This window comes from Lichenostomus cassidix, chromosome 14 (assembly GCF_008360975.1).
Source record: "Lichenostomus cassidix isolate B80296 chromosome 14, HeHo_3.0, whole genome shotgun sequence".
In the NCBI taxonomy this organism is placed as follows: domain Eukaryota; kingdom Metazoa; phylum Chordata; class Aves; order Passeriformes; family Meliphagidae; genus Lichenostomus; species Lichenostomus cassidix.
This window is the reverse complement of record NC_139495.1, coordinates 5533641-5546021: the sequence shown is the minus strand read 5'-3', so window position 1 is coordinate 5546021 and position 12381 is coordinate 5533641. Positions and strand designations below refer to the sequence as shown.

At 38.3% G+C, this 12381-nt stretch overlaps 1 protein-coding gene across 13 annotated transcripts in view; it reads left to right on the top strand.

Moving 5' to 3' along the window:
- SUN1 (Sad1 and UNC84 domain containing 1) overlaps positions 1-11912 on the top strand; it is a 33897-nt gene extending 21985 nt beyond the window's left edge. For 9 of the 13 annotated variants that reach the window (XM_085074610.1, XM_085074618.1, XM_085074615.1 and 6 more), the window contains 14 exons: positions 1261-1359; positions 2004-2097; positions 2209-2267; positions 3461-3603; positions 3777-4001; positions 4474-4560; positions 4940-4983; positions 6020-6159; positions 6716-6966; positions 7507-7591; positions 8007-8122; positions 8601-8768; positions 9603-9695; positions 10132-11912. In XM_085074610.1, coding sequence (XP_084930736.1) covers positions 1261-1359; positions 2004-2097; positions 2209-2267; positions 3461-3603; positions 3777-4001; positions 4474-4560; positions 4940-4983; positions 6020-6159; positions 6716-6966; positions 7507-7591; positions 8007-8122; positions 8601-8768; positions 9603-9695; positions 10132-10245 — 1718 coding nt within the window. In that variant the 3' untranslated portion in view covers positions 10246-11912. The remainder of the gene's footprint in view (positions 1-1260; positions 1360-2003; positions 2098-2208; positions 2268-3460; positions 3604-3776; positions 4002-4473; positions 4561-4939; positions 4984-6019; positions 6160-6715; positions 6967-7506; positions 7592-8006; positions 8123-8600; positions 8769-9602; positions 9696-10131) is intronic. The other 4 variants (XM_085074620.1, XM_085074619.1, XM_085074617.1 and 1 more) reach the window with 1 other exon arrangement.
- The last annotated feature ends 469 nt before the right edge of the window (positions 11913-12381 follow it).

The window sequence follows — 12381 nt, the reverse complement described above, 5'->3', positions numbered from 1 at the left end:
CTTCCTTAACACCTCTTCTGTCTGACTTCTTGCTCTGATTCTGGCTCTTGTACAAGCTTGGCAGGCTGCTTACCTGTTAGCAAAGACAAGGCTGTAGGGTAGTGTGCACCTTGTATGTTAGAAGGAACAAGTCAGATTGGTGACTGATTGCACTTTGGGGAGATCTGTATGCTTGATAGGTTGAAAACCTGACTTTAAATGAAAGCAAGGTATGAGATACTGGTACACAGATTATTTGAATAAAGGGGTTTTAACATTTTATTTTTGTTCTAGTGATAGTCAATTCTTACAGGAATCTAATATAGGGATAGGACCTACCTTGTGAGATGAGCGTTCCCTAGCTTGAATGACAGAGGCATCAAGGATCTGTTGAATGGTCTTTATTCAGCAAAGGAAAATTATTTGAGACACTTCAGTCACCTAAATGATTTGCAAAACATTGGGTTGGTATATTTATAATCCCTTAGATTAACCCAGACATATCTGCTAATCTAAAATGTAGGATTATTTTCTAAACATACACTGTGTGGTTCATTATGTAGAAAGACTAGTCCTAGTCTTGGACATAGTAATTGTTGGCCTCAGCAGGTTTTAAGTTACAGCATTTTATTACAGTGCATTGGGTGGGGGGTTTTGGTGGTTGTAGTCTTGTTCTCTTTGGGAGGTACAAAATGGCATACTGAACATCCTTGGGAACACTCAGCTTAATAAAAATTTACTGCTTGAAACTTCTAGTAGGGAATACTTTCTATTATTAATATTTCTTAGACATCACTGGCATTTTAAATTTTAATTGTTCTCGCTTCTGCAAGTAACCCAGATAATGAATTTGATGTATAATTTTGAACAAGTAGGATGCTTTTTAAGTAATGATGTGCTTAAAGCTTGTTTTTATGGTAGTACTCTCTTGCTATTCTCTGCTACACTTTGCATGGCAATGTTAGATAAACATGTTACAAAATGTAAACTTTGATTTTGGAAAAGTGATATTCTAACTTCACAGATGCTGTTCATTCTGTTTTTCTCTGTCCATGAGAATTCAGTTTCTAAATTGCCTTGGTTTTATTTGATATTATATTTATTAGTGGCTTGCATTGCTTTAAAGTAGTGAAGAACCAATTTTGATTACTGAAAGGTACAGTTTAAAATTCTGCAGAACGTGTAATGGGCAAGGGATTGAGTGTTTTCCTGCATGTACTGAAAAGAACCTTCAGCTCCTTTGTGTCTGTTACCACATGGAGTTAATTTGTTATAATCCAGGTTACTTTATGCTTCACGTGTTGCGAACAGTGGGAGCAACGGGATGGCTTGTGTCACAGAAGGTGTTGTCTCTACTTTGGCTGGCCATTCTTTCTCCAGGTTACTATTCTAATCCATGTGTGTGTGTGCATTGCTTGTTCCTTTTGACAAACTAGGAGTCTGCAGGGGCTTACACTAATTCAGCTGTGCTTATGCTGTAGCTTTTGTATGTTGAAATGCATGTGCTACTTTATTGACCAAAATATGCTTAATGAGAGGGTATGTTTCTGTTCACAGGCATAACAAGAGATTAACCAGACTGTTTCATGAGGGAATGAGTGTGTGAATAGCACTGAATATGGGGTGTCGAGGATAATGGGGTGTGTTTGGTTTGGCAGTCACTTCCTATATTGGTATTCTTACCAAAAACTGATGCTGCTAATCTGTGCATTTCCTGGAGCATACTGTGGTCTCCAGTGTGTGATAACTTGTGTGCAGACATTAATACTGAATTTCCAGCGAGGTAGCATTGCCATAACAAATGAGCACTTCTCCTTGCATGGCTGTTGATGCTGTTAAGTACCTGATGTTACAATGCTGTCATAGTTGATATCTAGATGTCAATAAGCTGCATGCATTGCCTTATCCATGCATTTCTCCACTCTGCAAAGCATTGTTGGCCACAGCTGCATGTCCCTCTGCTTGGTTTCTTTGAACATGTGCTTCAGTAATTACATTTCACACTTCCACCTTTTGTCTTCTAGGGAGGGCAGCTTCTGGCATGTTCAGGTTGCTTAGAACTGGGTGGTATCAACTTGTTACTCTGATGTCTTTGCTCAAGGTGTTTCTTGTAAGAAGGTGTGTATCCTTTGAAATAATTGCTTTGTGAGCAAGTTATTTACCCAGTTATAAAGGAATTAATTGTGGTGAATGTATTGTTTCTTGTAAACTTTTCCTCTCTTTCCCTAGATGCCTTCCAAAGAACTACAGGTCGTTACTGTTTCTTATCCCACTCCTGCTTCTATTAGGTATGTCAATTGTTTATTTATAATACAAATCAGAGTGTGTACTACAGCTGTTCCAAAATAGCATTATTAGTTGATTATGAAGAAGATGCAGAAGTGAAGAAGAGCAAGTTTGTTTGTGAACAGGGCAGTAATTCAAGCTTCTAGGGTACTGACAAGTCAGTGAGCTTTCCCCTTGTCATGAAAGCAATATCCTTGATTTATTTACGTAGAGCTCTTTAGAAAGAGTGGCTGAGTAAGTAAATGCTCTGAAGTCCTTTTTTCTTTACCTCCCTTCATAGGAGTAGCAATGAAAGAGTAGGCTGTGTATTGATTGGTTTGTTAGTCTCCTTAAAATGTGGTTAAGTTCTTTCACCAACTCATCCTGTCATTCCTTTGCTCTAGACCATGTTTTAGTTGCTTAAGATACTGCTGATGTTAAAGTGGTTAGTAGACAGTGTTCCAGGCCAGCTGTCAACTTTAAAATAAAACAAATTAAGTTTAAAGTATTTACCAGAAGTTCTGGGCAATTTCTGAAAAGCAGTTCCATGTCTTTGTGAGTCTTAAAAACTTGCAGTTATTTAGTGGAGAAGGCGAAGCTTCTTGGAAACCTACGGTGGAGATTCGCAGTCCTCTGTACAAGGTTGACTAAGAAAAGAATTTACTCTGTGTAGAAAAAGCTGAAAAGATATTGCAAAAATAAGTGTAATCTTGTGAAATGCTATTTTATTTCCATGGAATCCTAAGTTTCCTTCAACTTTTATTAGCTCTTACGCAATGTGATATGTAGTAAGTGTATAATGCAACATATTTTCCGTGGAGATAAAAAGCAGCATTTACATCTGCCTTCAGAAAATGTGGCCTGTCTTAATCAGCAAATGTGATCAAGGTGCCAGGGAAGCAGTAGTATGAGATGAAGCTTGTACATATATATATGAAGCTTGTTGAAACTTGTATATATATATATATAAAGTGCAAGTTGCCAGCCTCACAACTGTGTGAATGGTACTGGTGGATGTTCTCTGATATTCCTCAATGCTTGATTTAAAAATTTTAAAGCTGACTCGTGGTGATTCTTGTTTAGACTGGAGTAGTGTGCATTGTGTGGCACCTACCTTGCAAACTGAATTTGGCTTGTGTCCATAAAAAGACCATTTGTAGATAGAAGCAATCAGAAAGGAGACTTGAACACTTTCTGATTTTTGTTCCTGTTCTAGGTATGTGGTTCTGGGGGCTTAATGGCTTCATTTCATTATTACCTCCATTGAACTGGACAAGAAGTGAGAGAATACAGAGAACAGATTATTCTGTTCATGTTCCTGAACAAGATGATTCTTTTCATTCTGTGCAGCCTCCAAAGGTAAGGGAGAACAGTCTAGGGAAGAAGTTGCATATATTTTAAGACCTCTTAACTCCTTATGTCTTCAATATTTTGCAATAACTACTTGTTGCACGAGAGTAATGTAAATAAGTGTCTTGATTTTTATATATTAAAAATATATAAATATATATTTTATTGTCTTTATACTTTAGGATGCCATAAATACCTTTGACTTTGGTCGCATAAGTGAGCTGGAAAAGCAAATGGCCTTCATGTCTGACAGATGCCATGACCGTAGCAAAGAATATAACAAAGTGATGAGCCTACTCCAGAATCTTCAAGATCAGGTTGCCAGGATGAGTGACAGAAGTGAAACATTGACTTTAATACGAAATGTTATGAATCAATATGTTACAGATATGAAATTGGAGGAAAAGGTAAGACAGTCAGTTATTGATGTTTCTTGATACTGATTACAGTGTTCTGTTTTACTAATGCAGTTTGACTGGAGGATTATTCTTCTGCTCTAGAATTAACTAATAGGTAGTAAGGGCCAGGGAGTAGCTGTGGGCATTTGTTCATCCTTTGTAATTGCTGACAAAGGATTAATTCTAGACAGGTGGCTGGAAAGCTGCTGGATTTGTCCTGTTTCCATACAGATAAAGACTATAGGAAGGACTAGTGACAAAGCAGGGATTTTGTGGTAAACTTCCCTGTGTATTGCCCCTACTATTGCTCCATCAGACTTCTGTATTTGTTACAGATTCTGTAATTTCTTACACTCCCTGCAGGATAAACCACTTAGACATTCACAGAATGGAATGAAAATTATGCTTTGCAGAAAATATCAATTATAGTATTTGTACTCCAAAAGAAAATACACCCCCTTTTTCTTCCCTGTTTTTCAAGACTGACTTCCTGGCTTTACATAAAGAACATGAGTTGCGCATCCAGACGCTGGAAGACCTTCTTAGAAAACTCTCTGCTGAATCTAAGGTATTGAAAGTGAGCTTTGCTGACTTGTTCTAATTGTCACCTGTTGATAAAACAGACTAAGTTTTTTTTATTTTCTATCCCAAACACCAGTTTTGGCCTTTACTCTGGCTGTTACAGTTCCTTAAGTCTCAAAACTTGTTTGTGTTTTTGCTCCTTCCCCTGGGAGAGGGTTTCATTCCAAAGTTTAAAAACTATTCCCTTGACCAGTGAGGCATGTTCTATTTGGAATGAAACCTTATTATACGGAGGCACAAACATTATTGTGAGCACAGTCCTGTGCAGGCGGTGCTAAAATTTATTTTCATAGTACCTTCTTTATCCCCTTTCTGTCACTTGTGTTTCTGTGTATATGTTAAAACTTCACTTTTGTGTTTTTTAGGACATCCAGAGGGAGTTTGACATAGCCAAATCAAAAACAGTGAGGTATAAGCACTTTTCAAATATATTTTGCTCTTTCAGTCTTGACAGTGATTTGTGTGTTGTTCTTTCCAGTATAATAATCCTTTTCTTGTGTCAGTTAGCTGACCCTGGGGGTTTGTGTTATCAGCAAGAGCACTTCTGTCTTGTGCTGGATTTCAGCTGTGATGCTGAACATCAGCACAGGAATCCCCTCTGGTGTGGGGGCAACCCTGCAACTACACTTTCACTGGAGAAAGCTGTTCATATAGTGGAGGAGAATGAGGGACTTCTCACCATCTTATAAATGCATTAGAATTTTCCTTTAGATCTCTTGGTGAAATATACAGTAGCTGCTTTTGATGGGCTTTATGTTTAAATTCTTGAATTATATCAATGATAACTTTTGACTCTGTTTTTTGGCTTGTCAGCTGTACTACTTTCTGCTCATGTACTGTGTAATACTGGAATTAAAACTTTAGCTCTTCATTAAGTATTTTTCCCATTTAGAAGACGAAAAGAATCTTACTTGCCAAATTGCCATTTAAATTAGGATTAAACATAAAATGGCTTTAGAATGATGTCTGATACCTTTTTCCATAGCATTCATTGGACACTGATCTATACTAGTCATATATGAGCTGCTGTTTGTAACTCAGCACTGCCTCTGGAGTTACTCTGGTTTGAGTGAGATAGCCTGAGATTCACTCCAACCAGTGGCAAACTCAAGCAAGGTTTGACTGGTTTGCCAGAAGTCTTTAAATTCCCCAGAATCTGTATATGTTTGAGTTATTAATTTGTCAGCCTGGTGATAATCTGAAGTTATCACTGCTGGATTTGTCCATGGCTTCAAAATACTTTGCTTTGAGTATATTAATTCTAAGTATGCCTTAAATAAAATCTTCAAAGAACTGCAAGTTCACAACACACTTTGGGTGTATTGTGGTGAACAGTTGAACTAGGAAAGCACTCTGTATTAGACAAGTATATTCTCACACCTTTGGAATTGGATGGAATGATTCAAACTACTCTTTCCTAATGACTGACTCCTTGTTTTTGTCAGAGATGATGATCAATATAGTCTACTCATGTCCAAAATTAAAACACTGGAACTAGAGCTGTCTCACATGAAATCGGAGCTGCTATCTGGGGAAAGTGTGAAGACGAGTTGTGAGAAAATGGATGCCATTCATGAAAAAGTAGGTTCTACAACTTCTGTAACTATCCCTGTAAAATTTGATACTACTTGATTTTGTTCACTAACGTTCTTGAAATGCACTCTAATCAGTGACATGGGAGTAGTATTAATCTTAAAGAATGATGGTGTTCTATGTAGTGTTACTGTGAATTTTTCCACTAGTGCATAACACTTTACTACACAGGAGTTAATTGCTTGTTTTCTACAATGGCAGGGGTTTGCTTGTAAGTTATGATGTAGTAGCAGTTCTGTATTTGCTGCTGATTTTTTTTTTTTGCTAACCCATGGAATATGGAAAAGAAACAATATAAAAGCAAGTTAGGTTTGTTATCTTAGAGTTTTTTAAAAAATCGTGCTTAAGTTCTTTTGAAGCCTTTTAAAAGGTCTGACTGGAATGAAGCCAACAAAATACAACAGTATTGATATGGGATTATCAACTTTGACTTAAATACTGACTTGTGATAATGCTCAAATATGGTCTAGCTATGTGCCTGTTGTATATTTTATATACATATTTATAAAAACTAATAATTATAATTGTTAATGACATATTCTAGGTAGATGCCCAGGTCAAAGAATCTGTCAAGCTAATGCTTTTTGGTGATCATCAAGAAGACCTTCCTGAATCACTTCTCCAGTGGCTCACCTCCAATTTTGTGAGCAAAAGGGATCTGCAGACTTCGTTGCGGGATCTTGAGTTGCAGATCCTCAAGAATATTACACTTCATATGTCTGTCACAAACCAAAAAGTAACATCTGAAGTAGTTACAAGTGCTGTAACTAACGCAGGGATTTCTGGAATCACAGAAGAGGTGAGTGAGTTTAACTCAAAACTTTACCTCAAAAGTTCAGGTAAAACTGGAAAGAGTTTTTTTTATGGACATTTTGTGGAACATGACTGTCAACATAAATGTTAATGTATTTAAGAGATGTCAGGAACATTAACTAAAATGAGGAGAACTACAGTAAATGCTTTATTGAGTGTATTCTTACAGCACTGCTTGTTGCCTGTTGTGAACATCTGTGTTTTTTCAAAGTGTGCTATCTTGAAAATTGAAGAATTCCCAAGAAACAAGTATACCAAAGAAATGCAGCTCAGGATATTGGGAAGAAAGAATGCAGCTTTTAAAGAAAACAGCAGTCAAGATGTAGTATGAGCTTGTATTCTGAGACAGAGAACCATGCATTAAAAGTGGCCTCTGTCTTGACAGAAGCCTTCAAAGACTTGTGATGAAGGGCAGCATCTCAAAAAGATGCTTGCAACTTCACAGATATGTATATATCAATTATTTTATCACTTGATCTTATTAAAATATTTCTACTTCTATTCTCTTGTATGTACACACCTGTAGCAAGCACAGATTATTGTAAATAATGCACTGAAACTCTACTCTCAAGACAAGACTGGGATGGTGGATTTCGCCTTGGAATCTGGAGGTAAATAGTAGAGGAAACACCATTTTTACTAGTCATGCTCTTAACAGTATTTACTAGAAATCTTAAAACAGAGAGTAAAGGTTAGTAGAGTATTCTTGTGTGTTGCTTGATCATAAGATTAGTGCAGTCTGTGATGGTGTTTGCAGGGCTGTGTATCAGCCTAGGAGTGCATGGACAGGAATAGAATACTTCTCAACATGTCTGCAGCTGGATAAGAAAGAAATGAAAAACATTTAACGTGTTCGTTCTTAAAATAACATTGTACTTGATAGAAGCATTGTACTCCCAGAAAATTATTAGATCTTAACAATATCTTTAATCTGGTATTCATTAAGCTTTACATAAATCTCTGCCTTAATTACTCATTCTTTCTTGAAGATTTTTATTTCTGCTAACCTGATGTATCTTTTTTGAGGTGGCAGCATTCTGAGTACTCGCTGTTCTGAAACCTATGAGACCAAGACAGCATTAATTAGCCTCTTTGGAATTCCTCTGTGGTACTTCTCTCAGTCTCCCAGAGTGGTGATTCAGGTAATTAAAGGCCACATAAACAAAGGCAGCAATGTTATTTTGTGCTGAGTGGTTTGGATGGCTCCTTGGATACTGGGTGTACCTCTGTAATATAACTGGGGGCACAGGTACTTCCAGCTATGTTCCCAAGAGTGGGATTCTTCTGGTAGTCCTAGCTTAAGTCTTACTCCAGCAAAATTAAGACTCACAGGAAGCTTGGGTGGTGCATTGGACCTTGTGCAAAGTGTGAGGACTGTGAGGGTTTCTGTTGAGAAATAATCTTCAAGGTAGATCTTCAAAACACCACTGTTAGCTCAGGTGGATGTGGTGTCTTCCTGAAGAGCTCCACTGAGGAGACTATTTCTGCCCTTTACTAAGACTGTCCCTAATAATTCAGAATTCATTACAACTCTTTATCACAATAAAAAAAATTACAAAACACTTGTAGCATTGTTTTTATTGTTATGTCCCATCTTGTTCTCTTCTTCCTTCTGTGTAGCCGGACATGTATCCAGGAAACTGCTGGGCTTTCAAAGGATCACAGGGCTATCTTGTGGTGAGACTTTCCATGAAGATCTATCCAACTGCCTTTACATTGGAACACATACCAAAAACTCTTTCACCAACAGGAAATATCACCAGTGCTCCTAGGAATTTTGCAGTATATGTAAGTCTGTCTCTGAGTTTAAGGTGATGTTTGTACACATAAAGAATATTTATGTTACATACCTTGGAAAATAATAGCTTGAGGGAGGACAGCTAAGAGGATGATATACTCTTTCACTCATTGCTCCTAAAAATTGCTGTTTTTAATGAGCTATGAGATTAGGAATAAGAAGTGTTGCAACTAATTTTGGGTGAGTTGTTTTTTACTCGTGCTTTATACAGTAGTAAACACTTTTGGAGGGAGATAATGGTTTATTTGGTCTAGTTCTTTCATACACTGTTTCATCCTTCCTCCCCTTCTTCTCTACGCCCACTATCCCTCCCATTTTTGTCTTTGCATCTTATCTGTGATGTGCCTTAAATTTTTTAAAATTCATTTTACCCAGCACTGTTCTGAAATCCTGCCTGTGTAGGCAGGATTTCAGAACAGAAGAGACCTCAGGCTACGACAGAGTATAGTTATAGTATCTGAGAACTTTTTGTCAACCTTTTCTAAATGCTTAAACAGTCACCTGCAAGCATCTGAATCTTGGTTTCAGCCTTGATATTCTCTTATTGTTTGTCCTGAGCAGTTTATATTGTACTGTGATAAGGGTTTGGCCATGGAAATTAAGGGTTTTGACCATGAAAACATACAAACAGCACAACTATTTACATGGCAGGAAACTAGAATACAGAGCCGTGCTTGAATTTTAAATTCCATGGGAAACATTCTGATCCTGGCTTGATAGACCTCCAGGTGCTGTCTCTTGATACTTTGTTGTGTAGACATGCTTCTAGTTTGGGTTCGATTGGAAATTTGATGGAAGCAAAAATCTTTATCCTGTTGTTACAGGGCCTGGATGATGAATATCAAGAAGAAGGCAAGCTTCTAGGAGAGTATGTGTATGATCAAGAGGGAGAACCACTGCAGATGTTTCCAGTGACGGTAAGTCTGGATTATAAGATTTAAAGTGTCAGGAGAAAGGTACTTTTTTTTTTTTTTTTTTTTACCTACACTTTTGATTACAGTGAGCAGCAATGGGAAAAGGCCTTGTTCTTATTTGGGCACTGTAGAAGCTGAGGTAGAAAATATCTACCTCTGCCTCAAAACCTATTGTCTAAATAGGTAATAGGGGAGGAAAGTTTGTTGCCCTGTGGACACAAATGGTGGGAAGTTGCTAAATATTTGAAGAGTCCTGTTCCATGCTGCTTCAGACTCACTTATAAATAATTGTAAGGCAAGGAAGGGACAGAAAATTCCCAAGGCATAACTTAGTTATTAATGACTGATGGTACTTTTAGGAACCTAAGAAACCTTCAGTTGCAGCTGTTTATACCAAAACCCTAACACTGGTTTGTGTGTTTGCTTTTTCCTTCTCCAGGAGAAAAATGAAGATGCATTCCAAATAGTGGAGCTGAGGATTTTCTCTAACTGGGGCCATGCAGAGTATACCTGCCTTTATCGGTTCAGAGTGCACGGGAAACCTGCCGAGTAATCCACACTACAGCTGGGGGTGGCTGCTTTGTACATTTTGTTCCTAATCTGTATATACTGGGAAGCCTACAACACTGGAATCTGTATCTGCAAGATACCCACTGCAGAACTATTGATCCTCTGATAAAGGCAGAAGACTGTCAGCAGAAATGTATAAAACCCAATTTTTGTTTGCTCTAAGGCTCAGCTTGTAATTGCCGGTTCGCTTCTTATTTGTGTCCATGCTGAGAGAAATAATGCATGCAAACAGCTCTGGTTCATAAAGCCCAGTTGGCAAACAGGTGACACAAATATTTTATTACAAATGAATGTATAGGTTTTTTTAAAAGAATAAACCACACTTTCTGCAACTAGGAATCTGTTCTTTTTTAATCCAGGACTTAACTGCATACTTTTGCAAGCTTGGCACCATAAGCCAAAAACTGTGGTACATTTTGAACACTTGACTGTGGCTAAAGGTGTCCTTCAGTTGACAGTTGGTTTTGACCTTTTTGGTGGATCCAAAAGGGCTTCTTTGCTACATGTTGAATTTAATAAATACTACCGTCAGGGAAAGCTAACACAACCAAAACCAGTTTAAACACCAGCGACTGAGAATGCTTTACTGTAATTTGTGGCCGTGAATTGCTCTAAAAGTCAGGGATAACTTTAAATAACTGAAGTTATTTTAAGGGTTTTTACCATGGCAACTTGGCCAGTTTTTGTTTTTTGGGTTTTTTTTTTTTTTAGTGTCAATTCCAAATCGACCTTGATGTACTGACTGAGTGGCTCAGAGCTGATAAGCCTGCTAAATTGCTCAGTAAACACTGCTCTACAGCAATTTGAACTACCTTAGTTTGTCAAAAGAGATATCTTTGGGACAAGATTTCCTTAGACTGGTTGATTGTTATACTCCATAAATGCTGTACTGTGAGAATTCATTGCGTGGAAAACAAGCCTCAAGTAATTCTTGCTGCGTCACATTTACAAGAGGGATTTGAGCTCAGCGCTGCTGTGTGCAAACACGGGCATTCCTGATCCTCCCACAAGCCTTAGCTGGGTACCAAGATGAGTAGAGTTGCTCTTGGGAACAACATTTCCACGTAGAACGGGATGAAACTGCATATTGCCCCCCTTAGCCTTGCTGCTTTGAAGATCCTTTTCGGAAAAGATTCCTGCAATTTACTTGTATGCAGAATTTTTATCTTGCTGTTCTAGTGCATTTTGTAGTTACACAGAACTGTTATCACACGGACCTGCTGACTGGTTTTCTGAATTGAGTTATGTATGTTGCACAACAGTCCTCGAATGTTTGAAATACAAAAGTCTCCATGTGAAGAACTGTTTTTCACTCGACCTAGAGACAGAACCTATGGCCTACGCAGAGGAGTAGATGACACATGTACAGGTGTTTTCATATTATAGGTTACATATTTAAAATTAGAATTATCCTGTATAAATTGAAATTAGGTAGCTGGAGGGGGGGAATATTTTGAATAACACTAACTTATTTTTAAAAAAGCAAGATAGGACTTTGTGCAATGTATTTTTGTAAATGCTTTTCAAAATGTCTGTTATTCTTTGCTGCCTCCAAACTGACAAGATGCTATTGAGATGTTTAAATAAAGAGTTTTAATTTTTGAAAGTGCATGTAATACTTGAAACAAGAAATAAAGCTTCTTTTCTGTATTTTTTTCCAGCTGCTTAAATAAGTGAGAAAAGATTATGATTTCAAAATTTCTCCCAGATGGGTAGGGGTGGGGGGATTTCAAGGGGCAGGGTGACAAAGCTGTAAGGGGCAGAGCCAGGAGCAGTGTGGGGCTGCTTGATAAATACCACAGCCGGAGATTTGGAAGAAAAGCAGAATTGAGTCGTTGCTGGATGACTATCAGCTGTGTGAAATGGGGGGAGATGGTTTAATTCCCTCCGCCTTGCCTGTAACCCTGAGCCGGAGCACTCCGCAGCCAGTCTGACTGGCTGCGCTCCATCACCCCTTTCCTGAGCTATTTTAGTTTGTTCTCCCGCCGTTCCCCGTGCTGTTGTGCCTCCAGGGTCGGTCGGAGTTCCTCTAACGCCGTTCGCAGCCCCGCCGCGCCGTTAGCGCTGCCCGGCCGCGGAGCAGCGCGGGCTGAGCCTCGCGGGCTGCCGTCCGAACGGG